At 53.6% G+C, this 26,351-nt stretch overlaps 1 protein-coding gene across 1 annotated transcript in view; it reads left to right on the top strand.

The window, feature by feature from the left end:
* Hspg2 (heparan sulfate proteoglycan 2) overlaps positions 1–26,351 on the top strand; it is a 101,948-nt gene that overhangs the window by 26,813 nt on the left and 48,784 nt on the right. The window contains exons 2-28 of the mRNA XM_041651821.1: positions 7,173–7,308; positions 8,138–8,179; positions 14,105–14,214; positions 14,314–14,372; positions 14,790–14,950; positions 16,771–16,899; positions 17,144–17,389; positions 17,473–17,592; positions 18,066–18,197; positions 18,364–18,508; positions 18,596–18,747; positions 18,854–19,000; positions 20,979–21,142; positions 21,432–21,611; positions 21,717–21,913; positions 22,021–22,168; positions 22,724–22,851; positions 23,175–23,261; positions 23,341–23,399; positions 23,533–23,600; positions 24,400–24,540; positions 24,655–24,831; positions 24,939–25,118; positions 25,210–25,328; positions 25,691–25,802; positions 25,918–26,031; positions 26,115–26,242. Coding sequence (XP_041507755.1) covers positions 7,173–7,308; positions 8,138–8,179; positions 14,105–14,214; positions 14,314–14,372; positions 14,790–14,950; positions 16,771–16,899; positions 17,144–17,389; positions 17,473–17,592; positions 18,066–18,197; positions 18,364–18,508; positions 18,596–18,747; positions 18,854–19,000; positions 20,979–21,142; positions 21,432–21,611; positions 21,717–21,913; positions 22,021–22,168; positions 22,724–22,851; positions 23,175–23,261; positions 23,341–23,399; positions 23,533–23,600; positions 24,400–24,540; positions 24,655–24,831; positions 24,939–25,118; positions 25,210–25,328; positions 25,691–25,802; positions 25,918–26,031; positions 26,115–26,242 — 3,581 coding nt within the window. The remainder of the gene's footprint in view (positions 1–7,172; positions 7,309–8,137; positions 8,180–14,104; positions 14,215–14,313; positions 14,373–14,789; positions 14,951–16,770; positions 16,900–17,143; positions 17,390–17,472; positions 17,593–18,065; positions 18,198–18,363; positions 18,509–18,595; positions 18,748–18,853; positions 19,001–20,978; positions 21,143–21,431; positions 21,612–21,716; positions 21,914–22,020; positions 22,169–22,723; positions 22,852–23,174; positions 23,262–23,340; positions 23,400–23,532; positions 23,601–24,399; positions 24,541–24,654; positions 24,832–24,938; positions 25,119–25,209; positions 25,329–25,690; positions 25,803–25,917; positions 26,032–26,114; positions 26,243–26,351) is intronic.

The raw sequence follows: 26,351 nt of genomic DNA, 5'->3' as shown, positions 1-26,351 counted from the left end.
GAGGAGGGTGCTGTTCAAAGCCACACCATAAAGCTTCCAGCCCCAACCAACTTGCTGTCCCTTGGCTTGTGCCAAAAGGCCTAATGGTCCTCGGGGTTTCCTGGTGCCCACCCCCACCTGGAATGCAGCCTTTTCAGATTCCAGGCCTGGGAGAACAGGTGACAGAGGTCAAGCAGGGGTCTCCTGGCCCCTGCTGCTGACCTAGTAGGGGCAGGCAGGTAAGCCCAGAGTCCTGGATTTCAAATGTAGTTCCCGTTAGATGTGTGACCTCGACAGGTGGCTTTGACTCTCTGTGCGTGGCTTCCATACTTGTTATGGATTTGAGTGCTAATCACCCCCATGAGGACCTTAGGCTGGCACCCGGTGCACCACGGCATTCTAAGTGTCCACCCTTGGCCTCCCTTGAGGGAGCGAATTCTTCCCAGCTGAGTGCCTGGCAAAGGTCCTGCTTGCCGCCTTGAGGGCCCAAGTGTGAGAAGCTGGCAGGCCTCCCGAGCGGCACGGGCACATGGGCCTGCCAGAAGAGGCACAGCCACCTCTATTCCGGCCCGGCGCCCCTCTCAGACTGCCAGGGGATTAAAGGCCTTTGGGCCTTTGTGTTGTGCTTACCCGCCCCTGGCAGTTTGCACGGCAAACTGCTGCCCCAACAGATTCCTTCCCCTCTGCCGTCTATTGCCCTTGACAGGACACTGGACAATGTGGGGAGGGGCGCCTTGGCCCTGTCCAAAGACCTGGACTGGAGCGGAGGAGGTTGTGTTTGATGGGGTCTTCCTAGGCATCATGACAGAGCTGCCAAGGTTTAGGGCTGTGGCCTGTGGACCGTGGACCATGGGAGAAGGAGGCAAGTGGTCAAACCCACCCCCACTGTCTCGGGATTCTGATGAGGTGAGCTCACTCCAGCCCCAGATGCCTGGAGCCTTGCCCTGGGCAGCCATAGCCACCCTGGGGACTGCTTGGAGGGGGAGGGGCTCAGAACTTCCTGACCAGCTGTGGGGGCGGAGGGGGCTCAGTTCCAGACCTGGGCCATGAAGACAGAGGCTGAGAGCTGGCCACCCAAGGCATGTGAAGAATGTCTTCAGAGAAGCCCTGGCAGCCTTCGGAGTTGGCAGGTAGCTGGAAAAGAAACCCAGCTAGCGCTGTGGCTCACCCCAGCCTAGGCCCTACCGTTCCGCCAGCCTCTCTCATTCCAAACCAAGAGGTGACCCTGGGCCTGAGCTCACAACCCACCTTCTGCAAGCATCACTCACCGGTCAGGCACACCCACCCTCTCCTCCACTCTGACCTCCATTTTCGACACTTGCTGGATAGCTATGCTTCACACCGCACCTGCCTGATTCCAGGTACAGATTCCCCTCTCTGAGCGTTCAGTCTCTACACTTATCAAATGGAAATAGGTTCACGGTGGCACGGAAACTCTTGGGGTTGGAGGTAGTTTGGCATCTAGAAATGTTTCATTCTGAGAAAGGAGACCCAAACCACTCACCAGCTGTGACATCTGCAGTGGGACCTGGGGCTGCACCCCACAATCAAACATGACTATTGCTGCCAAAATCACATAGCTCAACTGGTTTCAGTGTCTCAAGCCTTAAAACCCAGCACTTGGGAGGCAGAGACGGGGAAACTTTGTAAATCTAAGGCCAGCCTGGTCTACACAGGGCATTCCAACTTGCCAGGGCTAGACGATGAGACCATGTCTAAAAGACAAAAACAAAAACATACTGAGCACAGTGTCTTATTCCTGTAATTCCAACATTGTGGGGCTGGAGGCAGGAGGATGATGACTTCAAAGCCCAGCCATTCTTATCTCTACAGTGAGTTTGAGGCCAACCTGAGAGATCTTGACTCAAAAACAGAACAACAGCCAAAGAAACCCAGAATAAAAACAAAAATATTAGGCGTGATTGAACATATCTATGTTCCCAGCCCTTGGGAGGCTGGGGCAGGAGGGTTTATGCCAACCTGAGCTACATAGTAAAACCCTGTTTCCAGAAACAGCAGGAAGAACTCTTAGGTTTTCCTTTTTTGTGGGTACAAAATGGTGTCCCTGTAACATCAGGCCTGTGGGGTTTCTGTGAGGATGTATGCTTGGTCTATATGGTGTGTGGGAAGGGCTTGACCTAAGAAAACCTCTGTGAAGTCTGGCTGTGCGTGGGTGGGTGTGTGGTGTAACTCAGGGTCTCATGTTTGATCAATGAGCATTTTCCCCTCCGGGTCACCTCCCTGGCTCCTCGGGCTCTTATTGTTCTCACTGCTGTCACCAACTTTGAGCGGTCTTGTGTAAGCTTTGAACAGTGCGCCCGTGCCTTGTCTAGTTTTTTGTTTTGTTTTCCCAAGACACGGTTTCTCTGTGTGACCCTGGCTATCCTAGCACTCACTTCTGTAGACCAGGGGGGGCCTTGAACTCACAGAGATCTGCCTGCCTCTGCCTCTTGAGTGCTGGGATTAAAGACTTGCACCACTACCGCTGGCTTCCTTGTCTGATTTCCATGCCTTATATGTCTTTCCACTCCGAGAGCATCCTAGCCAGCCTTGACTCCCTCTGTAGCCTCATGGAGACTAGAAAGAGTGACCTAGTTTCTGTCCCTTCTTTCCTTATCCCTCTGGACCTAGAGGCATCTCCATGTGTCCTTTGTCCTCACCAGGAAAGCCTAGTCACACACCCACTATTTGAGAGTGGTACCTCGTGCCACCTGCTTGGGTTCAGAAATAGCTGCCACTGGGGACCACCCTGCCTATATCCTTGCCTCAAGTAGTTGTTCCTAGCATGTTAGAACAGACTTTGGCCTTGGCCTGCATGAGTCATACCCCTTCACCCCCGCCCGTGCTATCCCTCAGCAACCTACAGGTCTGGAAAATCCCCCTCTCAGTTTGGCTCCTTCCTTACTGGCTCAGATCTCCCTCCAGCCCTGCCTGAGTGCTCCCGTTCCTCTGGGAGGAAGCAGGGCTCCCGCATGGCCGGAGACAGGCTACAAGGCAGGAAGCCTGGGTTCTATTTCTGCCTCTGACCTTGGAGCTGCCCATGGGCCTCCTTAGGACTTAAGAAACACACTGCACAAGCCCAAACTGCTGCCAGCCCCGCACCCACTCTGGGCCATTCAGGTTGGGGATGGTGTCTAGGGGGCATCCTGGTACTGCTGTCTGCTTTGTCCTTGAGGCCTCCGTGAAGTCAAGCTCAGTGCTTCAGCCTTATCTGGTTAGCACAGATCTTGGTGCAGAGGTTAGCCCACTGTGACTAGGCAAGATCTTCCCCACAGGCCTCGATTATGTCTGTGTGAGGGCCGCATCCCATTGCCCCACTACCTCAGCGGATCTTTGTGAGCTGTCGTTCTCCCAGTGAAGTGAAGAAAGGGGCTCTGAGAGGGAGTCCTGGGGTCCTCAGCACTCAGTGGTGAAAGCCCAGGCCTGGAAGCCAGGCCACCAGATCTCCAACTCCTCCAGTTAAACCCATCTTCCTCTGTCCCATCTGGGCATTGCTGGTGTGCAGGGCACAGTCTGTGAGCGAGTGAGCACTGACTCTGACTATCCCCAAGCAAAGATTAGGCTGGCCAGCTCTGAGTCCCTTCTACCATCAGGTGTCCAGCCCGACTCTGCTTTTTCCAGAGCCTCTTTCCCTCTGGAGTCTCTTCTCCCAGATGTGAAACACAGCTGCTTTGAGATGGACAGCGTTTTGCAAATAAAGTCTCTGCCCCTGGCTGCCTTGTCTCTCACTGAGGGGGCCCTGGCTGCCCTTGGGTACTTAGAACCTGGGGAGGGAGCTATAAGCAAGAGCAGCTGGCATGCACAACCTGGGTGTCTGGAGCTGGGGACTTCTGACTCAGTGCCCTGCACTCTTGGCCTTCCTGCAGATGTGTGTTCCCGACATGTTTTTCCCTGTTGAATCGCACTTCGCTATTTCCTGTCCAGTTCCAGGCTGTCCTCCCCAACCCCCTTCCTCCCTACAAAAGCTCTGGACCTCGCTTAGGGTTTCCTTTCCAGACGACAGTGTCTGAGTAGGGCCAGGAATCCGCATCTCATGTTTCACCCCCGTAGCCTTGCTTGCGTGGGCATTGGGAGGGTGTTGAGCATGCATGCCACAGAGACTCTTATCTGGAGAGGACCCGGGGACGTCTTCTCTCAAACCGCCTGCTCTCCAAACAGCGCCCTGCACGATCCCTAGCCTCTTAGTCCCTTCGCTTCACTCAAGGCCTGCTCAACACTCACCCTCCAGCCACCTCTACTCCCAGGTGGGGAAGGAGACAGAGCCTCTGGTCCTGTTTTCAGTGGACTGTCAGAGTCCCCTGGGCACGCACAGCTCTGTTAGACCTGGGATGAGAAGCTGCCTCGGGCTCTGAGAAGGGGACAGGAAACCTTTGTTTTTCACCAGCCCTGGAGGGTGTTTTTGTTTGTTTTGTTTTGTGCTTTGGTGATGGTGATACTTGGGACCAAAGCCAGAGGGCCTTACTCATATGAGCTTTATTACTGAACTCCTGAGATGTACCCTAGACTTTTTTAAAATTTGTTTATTTATTTACTTATTTTTGGTTTTTGTTTGAGACAGAGTTTCTCTGTGTAATAGTCCTAGCTGTCCTGGAACTCACTTTGTAGACCAGGCTGGCCTCAAACTCACAGAGATCTGCCTGCCTCTGCCTCCCAACTGCTGGGGTAAAAGGCATGTGCCACTTAGCTGATATTGTTTTTTTTTTGTTGTATGTGTTTTTATTTTTATTTTTTTTAAGACACCATTTTAATAAGGCTTAGGCTGGCCTTGAACTCATGACCTTCTTGCTTTGACCTCTTGAGTGTTAGTATTACAGGCACGTGTCACCATGCTCAGTTACTGAAGATTCTGAAGCCACATATCTGTATGCATAGGGACATAGACCACAAGTCCTTTGGCTACTGGGCAAGAATGAGCCCTTACCTGGTGGGGAGATAAGGATCAGGTGGTAGCAAGGCTCTCTGGCTGTGAGGATAGAACAGTAGGCAATACTAGGGTGTCGGGTGGAGGCAGTGCAACTCAGCAGCCGGGCCGGGGGATGGAGTTGGGGGCAGGAGATACACATAGGTCGGTGGGTTGGGTCACAGCTGTGATCTCTTACTCATGTGTTCAAGGATTGCTTGTATTTGCTGAGAAAGTGGACCTAAGCCAGTCACTGCTCTGTCTTCGGGTTGCTTCTGTCTAGTGATGGTACAGATGGCTGCAGTGTGAGCCTACCAGGACCCAGGACCCAGCCAGGGCAGAGGTGGCCGTGAAAGACAAGGAGTCTGGATATCTCTCTAGAACCTTCTTTTTTGTCTTCCTTGTGACGCCCAGGTGACTCAGAGTAAAATGGGCTTGCTTCAAGCCTACAGGTTATTAATACATGTGAGCCTGAAACATACACCGGAACCATCTCCCCAAAATGTTTTGAGTTCCTTCTGACCCACTTTTCTAGTCTACAGCCCAGGGAAATTGCTGATCTGTCCTTTCCTACCCTTTCCTACCTCAGGTCCTCATAAGTGGACACATGATCCCCGGGTCTTTTGTTATCTACTGAGCCTGTCACTCTGCACAGGAACTGAAGGTCATTCTAATTGCCAGGCACAGCCATCGTGTGTGTGTGTGTGTGTGTGTGTGTGTGTGTGTGTTTAGACAAGGTACTAGGTAACTCAGCCTGACTTCTACCTTGCTGTGCAGCCAAGGTTGACCTTGAACTCCTGATTCTCCTGCCTTTACCTGCTAAATTGAGATTACAGGTGTGAGCCACTACACCGGGATAACCGTGCTTTTTTGTTCCTGGGCACTTAGAGGGATGATGGCTAAGAGAGATAGATGTAGAGGGTAATAAAATTTGGTCCAAAAACAGGGGAGGACATCGTGGCAGAGGGCCCTGTAGCATCAGGCATGGGGAATGTGGACAGTATGGAAATGCAGTTTTGGCTTAGCTTGCTATCTGGTGTAGCTCTTTGGTTTTCACAGGCAACTGAGTTCTTTCTGTCCAATCCAGGCTGCTCAGACACTGCTGAGCCCCGGTAGCGCCTGAGGCCCTTTTACTAGGGATTCTGGACTGTTCTGGGGCCATTGAATACTGTATTCCTGTGCCTGAGGCCTCTCAGCCTTTGGGCTCCCTGAGTGGGTGGTTTTCCCCTCCGTTACCTGGACTACGCCTGTGAAAACATCTTGAAATGTCTTGATATTGTCCCAGTGCATGCAGGCATTCACTGTTCATTGCCATTTCTTGGAAAAGTCTGGGTAATGGACACGGGGGCTTCCTTCTTGCTACACATACATACACACACACATGCACACACACACACACACAAGCACATACACTTGCACGCACACGCACACACAAGCACACACACACACCTCCAGCTTTCCTAGGACAGATGACACACGTGTGCATACAAGCACACGCATAGACACCCACAAACACACACACCACACATACATACACAGCACACATACATACCACATACACCATACATACACACACATATACACACAAGCACGCGTGTGTGTGTGGGCGCGCTCACACACCCACCGACCCACCCTGCTCCAGCTTTCCTAGGACAGATGCCTCAGATCCAGATGAGTTTAGCATTAGCCTGAGGTCATGGGGAGTTGCTGTCTGTCTCGCCTCCTTTCAGACTAACTGCAGGATGCTCCGCAGTGGAATGTGCTGCCTGCAGCCAGGCTTGGACACCAGACCTGGTAGGGAAGGCCAAGGCCTGAGGATGAACTGTTATAGATCAATCCCCTCACTTCTGCCTCTGTCCCCTCCAAAACACTTAAAGTGGCCACACTTTTCTACCTGCTTATGTCTCTTGCCTCTGCTGACCCAGGTCACCCCATACCTACCTGTGTCTCTCCCCTTGCCCACTCATGTTTTGGGTGTCCCTAATGTTCTCCAAAGAAAAAGAAGCCACTTTTTACCAAGTCACCTTCCTTTTTCTGTCTGCTTTATCTGACGAGTCCTTGAGAATCTGCGCAATGAGCTCTGGCTTTGGAGGCCAGAGGTTGGTGAGATTTGGGGAAATTGAGTCCCAAAGAGTGATTCAGGCTCCTCCTGGCTGTCTTAGCCACACAATGAGTCTAACAACCCTGTGGGCCTTTGGGATGGATTGTTGGGTTCCCTCTGAAGAGAGGAGAAGGGCCTTGGGGTTTGACAGTTAACTGGAGAGGGTGACTCACGGACTGTCATCTCCCACAGGTGACGCACGGCCTGAGGGCGTATGATGGCCTTTCCCTGCCTGAGGACACAGAGACCGTCACAGCTGGCCATGCTGGCTGGACCCACCCATACCTCTCTGACGATGAGGACCTGCTGGCTGATGATGCATCAGGAGGTAAGCCGGGGTCTCCCTGGAGGGACGACCGCTCCTTCTGCCAGAGCTTCTGAAAGGCCCATGAAAGTCACCCCAGATGGGGCCTTAAAAGATGGACTATAAATTGAGTGTGGTGGTACATATCTAATTTAATTTCTAAACTTGGGAGCTCAAGGCTAGCCCCTGTATACATGAGTTCGAGGCCAGTCTGACATAAATAAGACCTTGTCTTAAACACACACACACAGACAAGGGTTGGTGATATGGTTCACTGGGTAAAGGTGCCTGCCACCAAATCTCATGACATCAGTTCAATCCCAGAACCCCAGAAGGAAGGAAAGAGCCAACTAGAGCCTCCACATACTCACTGTGACTCATGTGTGGTCACAAACACATACACACTAATAACAAATAAGTATCTTTTTTAAAGCAACAAACAAAAAAGATATGGATATGTGTGTCCTGAACCCTGGTCTCATGATTCTAGTATCCTCTACTTGCAATCTCCATGACCCTAGGCTGGCCACCACTCTTCTCTGCCACCTGGAGCCATCAGGACTGATGGGGAAGATAGCTGACAGTGCACAGTAGGGGACACTTGCCCTCTCTCCACCTTACCTCCTCCTTGTCCCTATTTGGAGGTCAGGCTCCTCTGTCCTATCCATCAGCTAGATGGTCCCTGGAATTTGGGGCCTCAGTCCAACTAACTAGGCATGGGATGGGAGTAGGGTAGCTATTCTAGGTTGGAAAGACCCTTTACCACTGGGCCAGGAGTCTATAGTAGTGCCCTGTACCATGCTGGTGCTCAGTGAGTATTTGATCCTGAACCAAGTCTCCCTTTTGTGTGCAGATGACCTGGGCAGTGGAGACATGGGCAGCGGGTTCGAGATGGGTAAGTGGGGTAAGTTGCTGAGCGGAGCTCCAGAGCAGGCCTATTGGTTGCAAAGGCTCAATCTCTTGGCTAAAGACCGAAGGGTCCTGAGAGATGATCCTGTGGGGACCGTCCCTTTTCTGTCGAATGGCAGTCGTTGAGTTGATGGGCGAGCACCTACAAGGTTGGGAATGGCCAAGTTTGCTAGTTCCCTATGTCACCAGCACAAAACTCAGGATAGTGACCCCCAGAAGCTCAGTTCTGATTGGGGCTTAAGTCAGCCTGCCTCTCGGTGTTCAAAGTGGTTAGATATAGCCAGGACTGAGGTCATTGTCCCATAGCTGGTAGAGCAGGAGAAACTGCTACATCCATATGTCTGAGAGTGGCATCCTACCTGGGCCACTGCATGCAGGACTGGCTCCTGGATACCTGGCCACCTATGACCTCATAGCACCGGGACATGATTGCTGCCTGAAGTTTTCCTACCCATAGGTCCTTGCAGGGCCACAGGATGCCTGGTACCTGGCTAGGGACAGAAGTCAGGTGGTGTTGTGGACATGAGCAATATCCCAGGGTGGGCTTATGTACCCTGGGAACTGCCTCCTGTTGAGGCTTTGGTCTATCTAGTTCAGTGGTTCCCAGCCTGTGGCTCACAACCCCTTTGGGTTGTATGCCAGATATTCTGCACGTCAGATATTTATATTATGATTCATAACAATAGCAAAATTATAGTTACGAAGTAGCAACAAAATAAGTCAACATCGCATGAGGAACTGTATTAAAGGGGTCACAACCTTAGGAAGGTTGAGAACCACTGATCTAGTTCCTTCTAGAGCACCCAGGGCCTTCCTGGGTGATGCCTTCTGCACTATATTTCCTTTTCATGCTCCTTGGCGGCCACTTCTCCTCTGAGATGCTGAAGTGCGGGCCAGCAAGATCAGAGGTGGGGAAGCCAGGAAACCGGGTAGCTACTGGGAGAGTCCAAGCCCAGGGACTTGTCTTTCCTTTGTGGCTTGTGGTAGGGCCTGAGCTCTCCAGTCCCAACGCTGCACAGGTGACTGCCCTTGAGGCTTGGCCAGCCAGCTAGACTTAGTCCTGGCAGGCACAGACGTGCATCCTGATGGCCAAGGTCTTAGTGTGTATCGCATTGGCTTGTTCAGGACCTGTGCCCTTCCTGTGCAGGCAAGGAAGGCTGCACTGACTCTGATAAGGCCTTGCTTGGATTGTCCTCCTTGACTTGACACTAGAGCCCAGCCCCTGATATGTTTCTTTCTTTCTTTTTTTTGATTTTTCGAGACAGGGTTTCTCCGTAGCTTTTTGGTTCCTGTCCTGGAACTAGCTCTTCTAGACCAGGCTGGCCTCGAACTCACAGAGATCTGCCTGCCTCTGCCTCCCGAGTGCTGGGATTAAAGGCGTGTGCCACCACCGCCCGGCTCCTGAGGTGTTTCTTGCAGACAGGCAGGACTGTCTCTCTAGCTCCTCCCAACTTCATATGGACCGCACCCTTCACCCCTGGATCTGCCTCACTCCTCTCCTTTTCCATTCCAGCTGCTAACATTCCTGTTAGCCTCCCCCGCTCTCCATCTGGGGGCCTGGTTTGGCCACTGCCTATTTCTCCATCTCTGTGGAAACGTCTGTCCACTTTCTCCTTGGCTGCCTATCTCCACCTCTACCACTGTGTCTTCCCTCTCTCCTCCCCATCCTTGTCATTGTCTAGACGCTCCTCTGCCATCTCCCTACTCTGCTTTCTGTATATCCCTCCCCCAGTGTCTCTGGCTCTCTGTCTCCTTTGTCTTGTCTGCCTGTCATTGTTCCTCAGACCTCTTTCTCAGCTCACCCTTGACATTCAATCCTTTTTTTCTCCCTGTGTTCCTCTGCCCAGCCCACCTTGGCCAAGAGTCACACAGGAGAGGCACATCTCTAAATAAAGAGCCAAGGCCGGGCAAGTACCTGTGCCTCCCCACCAGGGTTCCAGATTGGAACATGGTGCTGGGACCCTGCTGTTCTTCTTCTAGGGGTGCTGGCCAGGATGCAGCCAGGCTCTAGAGTTGGGAGCAGCTTGTCTCAACCTCTTCGTAGGCTGGTGTGCTGTCCACCCAAGCATCCCACTCCAGAGACACAGCCCAGTCGTGATGAGGACTTTGCTGAGCAGGAATGGGTGTTTGGAGCTGGGGTGGCCCAGTAGGGGTTGGGGTACGTGCCTCCCACTCACACCGGGACTCTGCAGCTTAATCTTCCTCTGCTCCAGCCTCCCGTCTCAGTGAATACATTAGCCAGGGTCAGAGGCCAGGTAGGGGAGGCCTGGTCAGGACAGATGTCCAGAGCACCCCCTCTCCCAGGCAGCCTCACAGGTCCAGCAATCTTAGTCCCTCGGCTCTGGGTGGGGTCTCAGCTCAGGCTAGTGACCCACCCAGGGTGCTCACCCTGGCTCGCCTCTGCTTTGGGACACAGAAAGGGGTCAGGCTGGAGGACTCCAGCCCTTCCCAGGCCCTGGTAGAAAGGGGCTTTGTGGCACTCTAACACTTCGGGAGTGGGCACATTCCTGGGCAGAGGCCCGGCCTCCTCACCCGAACTTGGCCGTGGGTTGAGGCCAGGGGCCGGGGTGGGGGCTCTCAATGGGCCTCTGTGCCTGCACACAAGAGGCCTCTGTGGTGGAGCTCATAGCCCCACACTCCACCCACAAGCTCCACCTACTCAGCACCCAGGAGCCGAGCCCCACCACTGGCTGTGGTTCAGAGCAGACACGGTATCCCCTCACAGTGTAGGATCCACTCCAGTACCTGGCCCGGTACCCCAAGGGCCCTCTTATTTTGAACTGTAGAGGGAGAGCATCCTGGCTTGGGGTCTACACACCTCTAGGTCTGAAGGATAGAGAGTAAAGTGGAAGAAGCCCCCTCCCACAATGTCACATACATCCTGACCAGATGTCACACGTACTCACTTCAGCCTCAGGGCCTTTGCGCTTGTCAATTCTTCTGTGTACAGTCCACTTCCCAGACACTGAAAGTGCTTCACCCCTTTCCTTCAGGGAGGCTGCTTCCTTGAACCCCATGGAAAAATGTGCCCTTCCCAGCCCCCATTCCCGATAGTCCACACATTCTTACCCGTTTGATTTATTTTCTTGCTCCCCGCACTAGAAGCTGCGTTCCCTGGGGATGGGAAGTTCTATTGTTTGAGTCCATCGCTGTCCCCTTGCCCTAGAACACCACCTGGCACACAGTAGACTCTCCACACTGCTTGTGACTCAGATGCTCTTCCAGTCTAGGGCTGGTCCTAGGGCTTGTCCTGAAGATCTGAGTTAAAGTCACTGTCCACCCTGCTCCCTTGTTGCTCTCCAGGAACCAGTAGCCTTTGGGGTGGGCACTGTTGGCCTCGGGTAATAGATGCAACAGTAAATCTCAGAAACGTCCCAGGCCATCAGTGGCCATTCTGCTTCACAGTGAGGCTCTTAACTGATGAGCTTCCCTACCTCCATGCGGTGACAGTAGATGTCACGTTGTGCCCATTCTGTGCCGGGGAGTGTTCTGAGCACTGTGCACACACTTCAGACTACTTGGTGACTCTTATTAATCTGATATTTATAACCCGTGTTAAACTCACGAGTATACAAAAATATTCTGTATGTACATAATAGGGACTTAAGGAATTATTGGGATGCTGGTCATGGTGGCATATGCCTTTGATCCTAGGATTCAGGAACACCAGAAATTTGAGGTCACCCTAGGCTACATATTATATTTGATCTTAGTTTGGGCGACACAAGATCCTATCTCAAAAAAAAAAGTTAATTTGAGACCCTGACCCTGTTTCAAAAGTTAATTTGAGACCCTGACCCTGTCTCAAACAACAACAATGGCAAACAAGGTGCGGAAAGGGCTTTATTGAATAAGAGCATTGCTGGACCACCCGGGAGGTAGAGGCAGGTGGATCTCCATGAGTTCAAGAGCAGCTTGGTCTACATAGTGAGTTCTAGGACATCCAGGGCTATGTAGAGAAAGACTGTCTTAAAAACAAACAACCAAAAAAAAAAAAAAAAGGCATACTTGTTGCCTAAGCATGAGGCCCTGAGTTCAAATCCTCAGCATCCTTGGTCAGCCCTTTAACCCCAGCTCTGATCAGAACAGAGGCAAAATGACTGGGGCTTGCTGGCTGCCAACCAATCCTCAGGTTCAGTGAGACACCATGACTCTGTTTCAAGGGAAAAGACCAGAATGATAGAACAAGACATTCCATGTCTTCCTCTGGCCTTCCTGGGCTCATGGGCACATGCACCTGCATCCACATGTGCATCACACACACACACACACACACACACACACACACACACACACACACAGTCACATGCATGAGCACGTGTGCACATGTGTGCACACACACAAAGAAATAATTGAGAATATGGGAGAGTGTGTTCATCTATGTTCACACACCATTCTCTTGTGTGATGCAGGATATGGCATAGCTTGGCTTGGTCATTCTTTGTTTCAGGCTCTATGTGTATGTATGTGCGTGTGCATGTGGGTATGCTTGTATGTACATATACAAACATCTGACTCATTTGCTAATAGAGAGTTGAACCCCCATTTCTAACTCAAGAGCATTGTGCTGCTCAGCCATCCTTCCCTGTGACAAAAGACTTTAAGGAAGAAAAATTTATTTGGATTCACTGTTTCGGGGATTTTAGACCTTGACCACTTGACCCTGCTGTTCTGGGCCTGTGCTGGCACAGTGTACCATGGTGGCAGCGTTTAGCAGAGGAGTCTGGTTCGCCTAATATTGTCTGGGAGGTGGGGGGGTGGGGCGGGGAGACATAGAAGGGCTGAGTCTCGATATCCCTTTCAAGGCCAGGCCCTCAGTGACCTGACTTCCACCCCTTAGGTTCCACCCCCTACAGCAATAGCAACAAGCAGAGGCTGGGGAGATGACGGCAGGGACTACGACTAGCTGGGTGATAGTGGTGCTCGCCTTTAATCCCAGCACTGAGGAGGCAGAGACAGGCAGATCTCAGTGAGTTAGAGGCCAGCCTGGTCTACAGAGTGAGTTCCAGGACATCCAGAGCTACACAGAGAAACCCTGTATCAAGGGAGACTTGAGATTCAAACCCTAGCCGACTGCTTATCCGTGGCTATAAACTGTGTCATATACATCCTGTTCTGACGGGAATAGTTGTATGTTACAGTCATGTCAGAATGGCATGCGTTTATTTGGCCATGACTCACAGATAGTCCCTTGGGTCATGAATGGGTAGGGTCCTCATTTCCTCCTGGAGCTCCTGGTTTGGTGGGGCAGGGGGACAGGTGACCATGCTTCTCCTTTCAAAGTGCCAGCTCTGCACACAGGAGCAGTGTGGGAAGCTGAGCATCCTTTACCTCAGGCAGCAGCCCTGGGATATAAAGGTGATTGACTCTCTCCTCCCCACGTATTATGAAGAAGGAATGAGACTTGCTGAGGTGGGTCAGTATCTGAAGTAGCCGACTCAGGACTTGAGAATTCCAGTGGTGTTGTGTGGCCCAGGTGCACCCAGCACAGTTGAGGTGACAAGGGAAGGAAGATTCCCAGTGTGGAAAGTCGAGGTTCTGTGAGAGCCCAGAGTGGGGACCCCACACCAGCCAGGGCAGCCCTGATGGTCTTCTCAGATAATATGGTGGCTGAGCTTAGTCCAGAAGGATGAATAGGAACCGGCTGGGAAAACATCACGATAAAGGGGTGATCCTCGTGCTAGCCATTCCCTGAAAACTGCCCCTTCCTGCCAGCAAACTCTGAGTCCTGGGCAGGCCTTTCAGGTTGCTGCAGGCTACGTTATCGCAGGCAGTGCTGGGCCTTTCTGTGGAAACACAGGTGTCTGTCAGCCTGTGTGGGAGTCCAGCCCCTTATTTTCAGTCTGCCATCTGGGCTCCCACCCATCAAACTGGGCCCCTTCACCATGACATTCCACTTTCTCTTCCATAGTCTATTTCCGGGCTCTGGTAAATTTTACTCGGTCCTTTGAGTACAGCCCCCAGTTGGAGAATGCAAGCTCCAAAACATTCCGAGAGGTGTCGGAGGCCGTGGTGAATAAGGTACGAGGGAGCGAGTACCTGGGATTGGGGGCACCCCGGGGGTGGCAGGGCAGTACTAGAGTATGTGAGAGGCATTTGATGCTTGGCGTATCTCCACAGCTGGAGGCAGAGTATATGAAGATCCCGGGAAACCAGATCGTCAGCGTGGTGTTCATCAAGTGAGATGGGTTCCTGGGGATGGAAGGGGTGGGAGCGACCAGGAGGGGTCAGGGATGGGAAGTGGCTTGGCTCCCAAGAGCAGGGCAGGGAGGGTCTGAAGGGATGAACCGTTTTTGGTTTTTCTGAGACCGTGTTTCTGTGTGTAGCCCTGGCTGCCCTGGAACTCTTTCTGTAGACCAGGCTGGCCTCAAATCCACAGAGATCTGCCTGCCTCTGTCTCCCAAATGCTGGGATTAAGGTTGTATATCACCACCGCCCAGCAGGGATGGGTCACTCTTGATGGGAATTCAGAGAGCATAGATGGGGTATCCTGCTCCAGAAATGGCCCTACCCTAGGTGCAGGCTGCCTAGGTCCAGGACTGGCCATGGCAGGAACTTGGCAGAAGTATGGAGATCATAGACCTCTTTCTCTTTAGGGAGCTGGATGGCTGGGTCTTTGTTGAGCTTGATGTGGGCTCCGAAAAGAAATCGGATGGGCCTCAGATTCAGGAGGTCCTGTATAAAGTGGTCTCCAGCGGCTCCATTGGCCCCTACATCACCTCTCCCTGGGGATTCAAGTTCCGACACCTGGGCAGAGGTGAGCCTGTCCTCCAAACTGGGGTCGCTCCTCCAGTTTCTCAGACTCTGGCCCCTTCTGGTGTCTCTACCTTCAGTCTTCTCGACCAAGACTAGCATACCACTGGAGACAGGATACTCACTCCATCCGGAGCCCCAGCTTACCTGTCTTTCTGCTTGGTTAGAGCCAGACTGCTCCCTCCACCAGGACCCATGAAGCTGTATCCTCACAGACCTTCGTATATTGACAGTAGCTAAAACTCCCCCTTCATTCAGCACTTCCCAGTCAAAAGACATTGGCATTCAGCAAAACCAGCAGTTGTAGGGCTGGGGAGGTGATTCAGCAGGTAAAGAAGTGTTACCTTGGCACCCATGTGACCCCAAAGATGTGGCAGCCCATCTATATAATTCCAGCTGTCAGGAGGCAGAATCAGGATCCCCAGAGCAAACTAGCTAGCTAGCTAGATTGCAGAACAGCAAGCTCTGATTCAAGAGAGAGACCCTGCCGTAGTATAAAAGATGGTGAATAATCAAGGAAGACTGTCAGTCTCAGGCATGTCACATATATGTATGTGTATCTTTATGATATGTATCTATACATGCAAACACTCTCACACACACACCCTTTTTTTTATACCTAAAACCCATCATTCTCAAGCACCAAGTGAGTGTAGGCCCTGTTCACAGGGCACTGATACCTAGCGTCCACTCAGGCCTCCCAAGTTCCACGAAGTATTCCTCCTGTTTTCAGGATGAGGGAACTGAGGTTCAGAAAGGAAAAGCGGTCATCCACACCAATGGGGATGCAAACCAGATCCCGTGTGTGTGCCGCTCTCTCTAGAACCCTTGACGGATGGGAAATGAAATATAAACCGGTCCAGAGAGGACAGGAAATGGGCCCAAAGTCACAGTCTTAGATGCATAAGCTAGACCTGGGTGCTCAGGGTCAGCCCATGTTTCCTGTCACTCTGCCTGCTGTCCTGTCTGACCCACTGAGTCTTTCCTGGGCCAGTTCTGGTTCCTTCCTCATAGGCTGTGGTACTCGCCCCTTCTCCAACGCATTGTCCTTACTGAGTGGGCTCTCGCTTGTCATGTTATGTGCCTCTGACTCAGTGAAGCTCTAGATGGGACAAACTCCAGGCCCACAATGGTGTCGTCTAAGGGAAAAACCAATAGTATGCTATCAGCTCTCTCGTTCTGCATGCAAAACCTCTATCAGTGCACCCCAAAATCAAACTTTCTCTGCTGGGTTTTCAGACCCAGGCCTAAGTTTGCCAGAGACCTAGCTATCATTCTCACCTCAGAGAGTTCTCGGGGCAGGAGGGGGCAGCAGCAGGCTCGGCTCGGGCCTCGGTTTCCAGGTCCCTGGTGGGATAGTTGCTGACTATAGCTTCCTTTCCAGCACAGACCCCCCCGCCATCCCCAGCTGCTGTGGGGGTCACAGTGACACCAGGTGAGAGTATGAGCCTGACTGAGGTCCAGGGGGTTCCTAGAGAACCTAATAGATGGAGGGAGAAAAGGAGGACAAAGGCCACGTGCCTGCCTCCTCCCACTGTCTGTTGCCCTCCCTGGGCCAGGCTGTAGCCTGCACGCGTATGGCATGGTAGCTGCATGCGTGTGGCATGTCACCTGTGTGAAGGTCCATGTAAGGAGTTCTGCCCTGTGCTCCACGTGTGCCATGTGTGTGCCCACCAAACGCTTCTTGCTCTTGTTGTCTGCCACAGTGGCCTGACTTGACACCAGAGCCACTTACAGCCATGCCTCGACTGTGCTGTCTGTTACAACCCCGGCTGCCTCAGCCTGCTGCCTGACTTCCCCTCCTGCCTCCTCCCCCACCAACAGTGCCCTGGTTCCCAAGGGTCTGCACCGAGACGGAGTTTGCTTGTCACAGTTATAACGAGTGTGTGGCTCTGGAGTATCGCTGTGACCAGCGACCTGACTGCAGGGACATGTCTGATGAGCTCGATTGTGGTGAGGAAGTCTTGGGAACCTCGAGGGGTCCCTGGTGGCCTGCCCAGGGTCGGGCTACATCTGAGTCTCTGGGTCATCTGGGCCGTACGGGTTTGGTGCAGGCAGAGAGGTCTGGAGAGGGTGGAGATGGGGACACAGTGATGGCAGAGGCTGGTTGTGGATTGGATTTCAGGGAGTGTGGAGGACTGTGGGGTGAGGGGTGAGAGCCACCCAGTCACTAAACATCAAGGGATTCTGTCCACAGAGGAGGCCGTCCCAGAGCTCAGCTCCTTGCCACCTGCTGTTGTGAAGGTGTCACCTTTACCAGAGGCAGCCGCAACAGCTCCACCGCCAGTCACGCATAGGCCTCCATTTCTGTTTCCCAGCGTGGCTGTGCCCGCAGCCTGTGGACCCCAGGAGGCCACATGCCACAGCGGGCACTGCATCCCCAAAGATTACCTTTGTGATGGTCAAGAAGACTGCAAGGATGGCAGTGATGAACTGGACTGTGGTGAGGACCGTGTAGGGCGGGGGTGTGGGGACTGGACTCTGGTCCACCAAGGACCGCCATGACTCCCTGCCTGGTCCACACAGGGCCCCCTCCACCCTGCGAACCTAACGAGTTCCCCTGTGGAAATGGACATTGCGCTCTCAAGTTGTGGCGCTGTGATGGAGACTTTGATTGTGAGGACCGCACAGACGAGGCCAATTGCCGTGAGTACAGCAGGCCCAACTGTGCCCCTGTCCCTCTAGTCTGTGTTCGTCTGTTCCCTGCTCTGGGAGGTGTGCTGGCCTTATTCGTCAGCGAGGGACCCTGCAGACAAACATCCAAGGTCCTCTGTGTTTGGAACTGCGTTAGCAGACAGCCGCTGGCCATGTCTCTCCTGCTTTGCCGCATTTGAGTGACCGTTAGTCTTTTCCTTGTCACTGTGCTGGTATTGGTAAGAGAACCGGATGAGCAGATCTCTGTGAAGATGGCGTCCTGGACCGGTGTGTGGGTCACAGCCTAACCCACGGGCCACTCAGTCTATTTTATGCTGTTGTATCAGAATGCTAGAGCCTGGTCACTTTATAACCCATTGGATTTGGCTCAGTTTTGGAGGCATCGTAGGTAACTGAGGTGGGAATGGAGCCGTGTTGCCCTGCAGACAGTGTCCTGTGCTCACTCCACCTGGTTTTGTCCCCAGCTGTCAAGGAGCCTGGGGAAGAATGTGCGCCCACACAGTTCCGATGTGTCTCCACCAACCAGTGCATCCCGGCCAGCTTCCACTGTGACGAGGAACCTGACTGTCCTGATCGCAGTGATGAGTTTGGCTGCAGTGAGTGAGGGGCTGGGGGTGGAGTGGGGATGGGGATGGGGATGAAGTGGGATGGCACTGGGTGGGTACCACTTTCCATCTGTTTTCTTAGACCAGTCTCCACTCTCCCAGCACTCCCTGCCCTAATTGCTGATTAAACACTTAACTCCTGCTCTCCTGCCCCCAGTGCCCCCCCAGGTGGTGACCCCTCCCCAGCACTCCATCCAGGCTTCCCGGGGCCAGACAGTGACTCTCACCTGCGTAGCCATTGGTGTCCCCACACCCCTCATCAACTGGAGGCTCAACTGGGGCCACATCCCTGTCCATCCCAGGTGCGATGCAGGTGGGAGTGGCCGGCCTGTGGAAGAGGTGGAGTCTGTGGCTCACACCTAACCCACCACTCTCTTGGGGCCTACCAGGGTGACAATGACCAGCGAGGGAGGGCGTGGCACACTGACCATCCGAGATGTGAAGGAGGCAGACCAGGGCGCATACACCTGTGAAGCCATGAATGCACGTGGCATGGTGTTCGGCATTCCAGATGGCGTGCTGGAGCTCGTCCCACAGCGAGGTGCTGTAGGCGGGTGGGCTGGTGGGTGTAGGGTGGGCGACTGGCACCAATACCACAGGACCTCCTGCTGGTGGCCAGCCATAGCCTCTTCCCTGCCTCCCAGCAGGCCCCTGCCCCGATGGACACTTCTACCTGGAGGACAGTGCCTCCTGCCTGCCCTGCTTCTGCTTTGGTGTGACCAACGTGTGCCAGAGCAGTCGGCGCTTCCGGGACCAGATCCGGCTGAGCTTTGACCAGCCCAATGACTTCAAGGGTATGTGATGGGTGGGCTCCAGGCTCCCGGGAACCTGGGACAGGTGTAGAAGGACCAGGGCCAAAGAGCAGGGAGTGACCCAGAAACAATGAATTATGTCAGAAAAACCTTTAGGACAAGCCAGATCCCTGTTTGTAGCCTCAGGCTGTAGGGAGAACAGACTCTGGATCCTAGGCCCTGTGTCTGGTGTCTGCACACACACACACACACACACACACACACACACACTACTAAAAAGAGGGCTGGGGAGATGGCTGAGTCAGTGAAGTACTTGCCACAAATCCCGGCACCCTTGTAAAAGCCAAATACAATAATATGAGCCTGAAACCCAAGCCCTGGAGAGGCAGAAATGGAAAGACTCCTAGGGGTGTGGCCAGTCAGCCTAGTTCCAGGGTCAGTGAGAATCCCTGTCTCAAAAAAAATAGATGCAGATTTGGGAAGTTGATATATTAAGAGCGCTTGCTGCTCTTCCAAAGGATTCAGGTTCAGTTCCCAGCACTGGTTAGGCAGCTCACAAGCACCGGTAGCTCCAGCTCTAGGGAATCCAACATCCTCTTTTGAATTCTGCTGGCATCTGCACCTATGTGTGTAAACATACATTAAGAAAAGAAAATAAATCATTAAAAAAAAAAATAGGTGGGGGAGCCAAGCATGGTGGCACACCCTTTTAATCCCAAGACTGGGAGCCAGAGGCAGGCAGATCTCTGTGTGTTTGAGGCTGCCTGGTCTACATACGGAGCTCCAGGACATCCAAGGCTATGTAAAAAGACAAAAACAAAAGCAAACAAAAGCAAGCCAACCACACAAAACTAGAGGGCTTGTAAGATGATTGCCTAAAGTTGACCTCTGATCTCCACAGGCATGCTGGGGCATGTGCATGCAGACACATAAATAAATGTAGTTATTTTCTCCCCACAGGCACACACACACACACACACACACACACACGTTCACATATATCTGCACACAAACATGTCCACACACATATACACCACACAAAAAGCCAAACTGTTGGATTGCCACCAATGACACGTGAGCATCCAATGGCAGAGTGTAGGTACCCAGTGTTCCTGTTGTCATGTGAAGGGTGCTGCCTAGAAATTCTTCATGGGAGCTTTGGGGTAGTGCACATGTGGGGAGAAGGTTGGACCAGTGACCCCGTAACAATAAAAGCAAGCCCTTTTTTGATCACCTCCCTTGTGTTACCCTCATTTTAAAACTTTTTTTTTTAAGATTGATTTATTTATCATGCATCCAGTGTTTTGCCTGTGTGTATGCTTGCATATCAGAAGGGGGTGCCAGATCTCACTATGGATGGTTGCGAGCCACCCCGTGGGTGCTGGGAGTTGAACTCAGGTCTTCTGGAAGAGCAGTCAGTGCTCCCAACCAAGTCAGCTTGTGCATTTTGTCTTCATAAGTCCATGAGCTGGGCCACCAGGATCATTATTTTATAGATAAGAAAACTGAGACTTTTGTCCAGGCTCAGGCCCCAGGAACATGGTGGAAGCAGGACTTGGGTTTCTGTTCTTAAGCCCCAAAATAGTTTTCTGCTAACCTCAGTGGGCTGTTCCCAGTCTGATGGTCCAAAGGTTCTGGGAAGTCCTGCTGTAGAGAGCCTCTTGCCCTTTCCTTGACTGTGGCTTCTAACATGGCTCCCATGATGGCCCTCCCTAGGCCATGCACCAAAACTTCAGGAGGTCAAATGACTAGAAAAGGAAAAGAGCCAATGCTTCTTTGTGGGTGGATTAAAACAGGGTTTTATGTAGCCCAGCCTGGCCTCCAACTTGAACTCATGATCTTCCAGGAGTGCTGGGATTGCCAGTGTGTTCCATGCCCAGCTCTGCTTGGCTGCTTCCTAACTTCCAGAGAGAGATGCCTCTATTTTCTCTCTATTATCCCTTCGTGGGTCCCTGCTTCCAGAGTGGTTTTTCTCCACTAATCGTGGGCTGCAATCCTCACCCGCCTTTTGTCCTTGCAGGTGTGAATGTGACCATGCCCTCGCAGCCCGGTGTGCCCCCCCTCTCCTCCACCCAGCTACAGGTCGACCCGGCCCTGCAGGAGTTCCAGCTGGTTGACCTGTCACGCCGCTTCCTCGTCCATGATGCTTTCTGGGCCCTACCCAAGCAGTTCCTGGGTAACAAGGTGAGGGCAGCTGCATCTCTGGGGACAAGGCAAGATCTCAGTCTGCTGCCCTCTCAACCCACTTTGGGTTCTTCCCTGACCACCTACTCTGGGCTGGCCAGAGTGCCCTGTACTGGCCTCCTTGGGTACATGCTGTCTGCCACGGTCTGGGTTCTCCATGCCCACTTCTCTATGAGCCTTCCATGCCGGGCACTCTATGAGCCTCAGAGGAACAGAGTGAGGGACTGGAGGACAGGATGCAGCTGCTTCAGGATGGCTGCCTGCCCCTGATCTTACCTGTCCTGGCTAGGTGGACTCCTATGGTGGCTCCCTGCGCTACAAGGTGCGCTATGAACTGGCACGAGGCATGCTGGAACCAGTACAGAAACCAGATGTGATCCTCGTGGGTGCAGGTTACCGCCTCCACTCCCGAGGCCACACACCCACCCAGCCCGGAACTCTGAACCAGCGCCAGGTCCAGCTGTCTGAGGTTGGTGGCACCTGAGTCCCAGGGGTCGGTCTAGGAGGGAGGATCGGCCAGGGCAGAGTGATGCATGCGCAGGCACTGATAGACAAAACACCTTATCCTCTCCAGGAACACTGGGTCCACGAGTCTGGCCGTCCCGTGCAGCGGGCTGAGATGCTGCAGGCACTGGCGAGCCTGGAGGCTATACTGCTGCAGACAGTGTACAACACCAAGATGGCCAGTGTGGGACTGAGTGACATTGTCATGGACACCACTGCCACCCACACCACCAACCACGGTCGTGCTCACAGTGTGGAGGAGTGCAGGTACCTGCTCCTGGTCGGCTGTGGATCATGGGGATGCTATCTGGAGTAGAGGTGAAACAGCAGAGCATGTGTTTACTGCAGCCATTCTCTTGATCCGATCCCCACAGATGCCCCATTGGCTATTCTGGTTTGTCTTGCGAGAGCTGTGATGCCCACTTCACCCGGGTGCCTGGAGGGCCCTACCTAGGCACTTGCTCTGGCTGTAATTGCAATGGCCATGCCAGCTCCTGTGATCCTGTCTATGGCCACTGCCTGGTGAGTAGCTCAAGCTGCCACTTGGACTTTGGACAGGAGTGGGGCTCCCCTGTCTCCATGAGCATGACATGACCTCTAGAATGGCTCGGATGGCTCCAGGTGAATCACCATGACCTCTGGATACCTTAACAAGAGATACAGTATCTGGACAAGGGAGCCGAAAGCCTCTCTTCCTTGGCAAGGGCTGTAGGAAGCATAGTCCAGACATTACACCTTCCCTCTGGGGGATAGTGATGAGGACTGGGATTGCAGAGCTGATCAAAGAGAAGGCACAGACAGGCCACTGTCTTCAGATTCCCGAGCAGCTATAGGGGTGACAGAATGGACTCGAGGGCAGAACTGGCCCTGGGTGCAGCCTGGAAGAGGGTGTCAGGTTTGGATCTATGTCAAGAGGTGCTTGGGACCATCGATGCGATTGGTTTCCGTGCTGGGCTACCACTGCCAGGGGAGGCACCTTGAGGCTACTGTCTACACAGCTGTGAAACATTCTGGAGCCTGTCTGACCCGGTTCTGCTCAGTAGGACCTGAGCTACCCGCTACCCTCTCCTGTCCTAGAATTGTCAACACAACACAGAAGGACCTCAGTGTAACAAGTGCAAGGCTGGCTTCTTTGGGGATGCCACACAAGCCACAGCCACTGCCTGCCGGCCCTGCCCCTGCCCATACATCGATGCTTCTCGAAGGTCAGACCCCGCTCAGGATATGGTAGTCTGGCAAGTAGGGGTATTCTCTGTCAGGAAAACTGGGTACCCACACGGATTTCAGTCCTGATCTTCTCACCGAGTTGTCCCATGCTCTTTGATCTCTTGTGGACCTCATTTTCCCTTTTTGTATAATGGGCCCATCTCCTGTCCTACGGTTGCTATGAGGCCACAGAGGAAGAACAGGGACCGGGAGATGGCATCATGCCCCTCCATGTGTCTGTGGGAACAGAGGTCATTTCCTGGCATGAGCATGTCAGACCCCCCAGTTCTACCCTTCCACCCTGACCACTTGATCCCCACAGATTCTCAGACACTTGCTTTCTGGACACGGATGGCCAAGCCACCTGTGATGCTTGTGCCCCAGGCTACACGGGCCGTCGCTGTGAAAGGTGAGAAGCTGATAGGGTCTGGTTGGGAGTCGTGGTGACAGGATGCCCCGGCTGGGTGTGACAGTGTTGTCTCCCCCAGGTGTGCCCCTGGCTATGAAGGCAACCCCATCCAGCCAGGCGGGAAGTGCAGACCCACCAGTGAGTATTGTGACCACCTCTTCTCATAACCTGCTGGGAGGGGGGCACCTCTGCCCCTTCTCGGCTCATGCCCAGAATCCCTGGAGAGCCACCCATCTAACCCGATCTGCCAATGCTTTCCTTCTGCCTCCAGACCAGGAAATCGTGCGCTGTGATGAGCGAGGCAGCCTGAGCACCACGGGAGAGGCCTGCCGCTGTAAGGTGTGTGCGCTCTGCTCTCTCCAAGACCGTGATCCTAGCCTAACTGTGGCCAAGGGAGGAAGGAGAGCCTACCCTCTCTGGTACCTTGGCGAGTGGACGCGGGCCTTGCCTGAGGCCCATAGGCCAGGCTGGCTGGTCTTCTATGCCATGAGGGAAGTCCCGGCCTGGGGCAGGAGCACTGGTTAAGGAGTCGGCCGCCCTGAGTTCAGTTTCCTGACGTGCCCTCAGCAGCTGTTGTGTACCTTCTGGCCCTCACCTGCATCACTCTGTCAGGTGTCGTGTTGATGTCACAGCAATAGTGGGAGACTCAGATGTCAGTGGGGAAAGGAACCGGGCGAGCTTTGCAGTCAGGCACTCCCAATCTTGTAACGAAGAGTAGATAAAACGCACTGAGTGACCATGTGCGCTGGTTCATGTCTCAAGCCTCGCTTTCATGAGAATAGAGAAATCTCCACCTTCCTCTCAAGGCTCTAATGCAAGTTGAGTGAGGTGGCTGAAGAGGCACTCGCATGGTACATGGGCTTTTCCATCATAAGTTGCCATGGTAGTCAATTCAATTGACTTGCTTTGTTTCAAATCCTAGCTTATTTGTGAGCCTCTTAGCCAATGAGAAAAGGGATAGCGGTTTCCGTAAGCACCGATGATACGGCGGTGATTGTGCAGGTGGCGGTGATGCCTCACACATATGTGTTTTCCATGGTGCTCTGGGACCCCCCATCTAGACTGTGGGTGGATTCAGCTGCTAGTTCCAGGCAGCGTCTCCCGGGGGCCATCCTGCAGCTCCTGACTCTGTCCACAGAACAATGTGGTGGGGCGCTTGTGCAATGAGTGCGCAGATGGCTTCTTCCACCTGAGCAAGCAGAACCCCGACGGCTGCCTCAAGTGCTTCTGCATGGGAGTCAGTCGCCAATGCAGCAGCTCCTCCTGGAGCCGTGCCCAGGTACCCACAAGAGGGTGGCAGCTGGATGGGACAGCCATGCCCGGGACAAATGGGGGAGTCCTACCACCACTACCATCACCACCATTGCCCCTTTCCAACATTCTGCATTTCCAGGTCCTCGGGGCTTCCGAACAGCCCTCTCGGTTCAGCCTGACGAATGCCGCAGGTTCCCACACCACCAGTGAGGGTATCTCGTCCCCTGCACCTGGGGAGCTGTTGTTCTCCTCCTTCCACAACCTCCTGTCTGGACCCTACTTCTGGAGCCTTCCTGCCAGCTTCCGAGGAGACATGGTGGGTGGGTCAGAGGAACAAGACAGGCAGGGCATTAAGAGGATAGCAAGAACATGGTCTGACCTGACTTGACGTCTCCAACTGAAACCCTGCCCATCCCATCTCAGGTGACCTCCTATGGAGGAGAGCTGCGCTTCACCGTAACCCAGCGGCCCCGGCCCAGTTCTGCACCCCTTCACAGACAACCACTGGTGGTACTGCAGGGGAATGGCATCACTCTGGAGCACCACGCCTCAAGGGAGCCCAGCCCCGGGCAGCCCACCAACTTCATAGTGCCCTTCCGAGAGGTGAGCCCCATCCCATCCCTTCTTGTTCCTCTCTTTTGGGGCCTCAGCACAAAGGAGGGTAGGAATGGATCGTATGTCGTTTCCTTGACAGCAAGCCTGGCAGCGTTCTGATGGGCAGCCAGCCACAAGGGAGCACCTGCTGATGGCCCTGGCAGACATCGACATCTTCCTCATCCAAGCATCCTACACCCAGCATCCGGCCGAGAGCAGGTAGCTGGGGCCGGGGCCAGGCAGATGGGTCTCCAGACTAAGCAGAAACATGGTGTAACCCCTCACCCTCTGCCTGTAGAACGGAGAGCATGCTGCTGCCTCCCTTACAGAATCCTAAGAAGCTGGGGACCAGTGTCTCCTGAATCAGCTTTCCAGCAGTCCCCAGAGGAGCTGGGTAGTGTAGCATGTCCAGGCGAGGAGGGGGAGAGGGTAGTTCTTTGGAGGAAGCAGCAGATGTGAGCGGTTGGCTGCAGCCCAGGAGACTGCAGAAGAATGAAGGCCACGTGGTGATGGAGCTCAGGACTCTGGGTATTCCCAGGACACAGTGAGCATCCCTTCACCATGTGTCTTGTCACATCCAGGATCTCTGGCATTAGCATGGACATGGCTGTGCCAGAGAACACCGGCCAGGACTCAGCGTTGGAAGTAGAACAGTGCACCTGTCCACCCGGGTACCGCGGTCCTTCCTGCCAGGTGAGCCTGGCTCCCCCACCTATCCACCCAACTTCCTTCACAGTGATTGCTGGCCTTTCCTCCTTTGTCTCCCCCCATATGGTCAGCCCCCCACCGGTGATCTTTTTGTTCCCAGGACTGTGACACAGGCTACACACGCATGCCCAGCGGGCTCTACCTGGGTACCTGTGAACGCTGCAACTGCCATGGCCACTCAGAGATCTGTGAGCCCGAGACTGGTATTTGCCAGGTGAGCCCTGCCCCTTTACTGTCAATCCTCAGATAGCCTTGCCTTCCAGGGGCCCAGCCTCAATCTGCCCCATGTCTCTCCAGAGCTGCCAGCACCACACGGTGGGCGATCGCTGTGAGCAGTGTCAGCCAGGGTACTATGGGGATGCCCAGCGTGGTACACCACAGGACTGCCAGCCCTGCCCATGCTATGGAGCCGCTGCTGCTGGCCAGTGAGTCTGGGCTCCGCTCTTCCTGAAGTACCTACCACACCTTCTACCTTCTCACTTGCCCAGCACTGGGGAGAGACTATAGTTAAATCTCAGTGTGTCACTGGAGACA

The sequence above is a fragment of the Microtus oregoni genome, unplaced genomic scaffold (assembly GCF_018167655.1).
Source record: "Microtus oregoni isolate MIOR12 unplaced genomic scaffold, Mior012 000005F_ref0000423, whole genome shotgun sequence".
Lineage (NCBI taxonomy): Eukaryota > Metazoa > Chordata > Mammalia > Rodentia > Cricetidae > Microtus > Microtus oregoni.
This window is presented reverse-complemented; position numbering and strand designations above follow the sequence as displayed.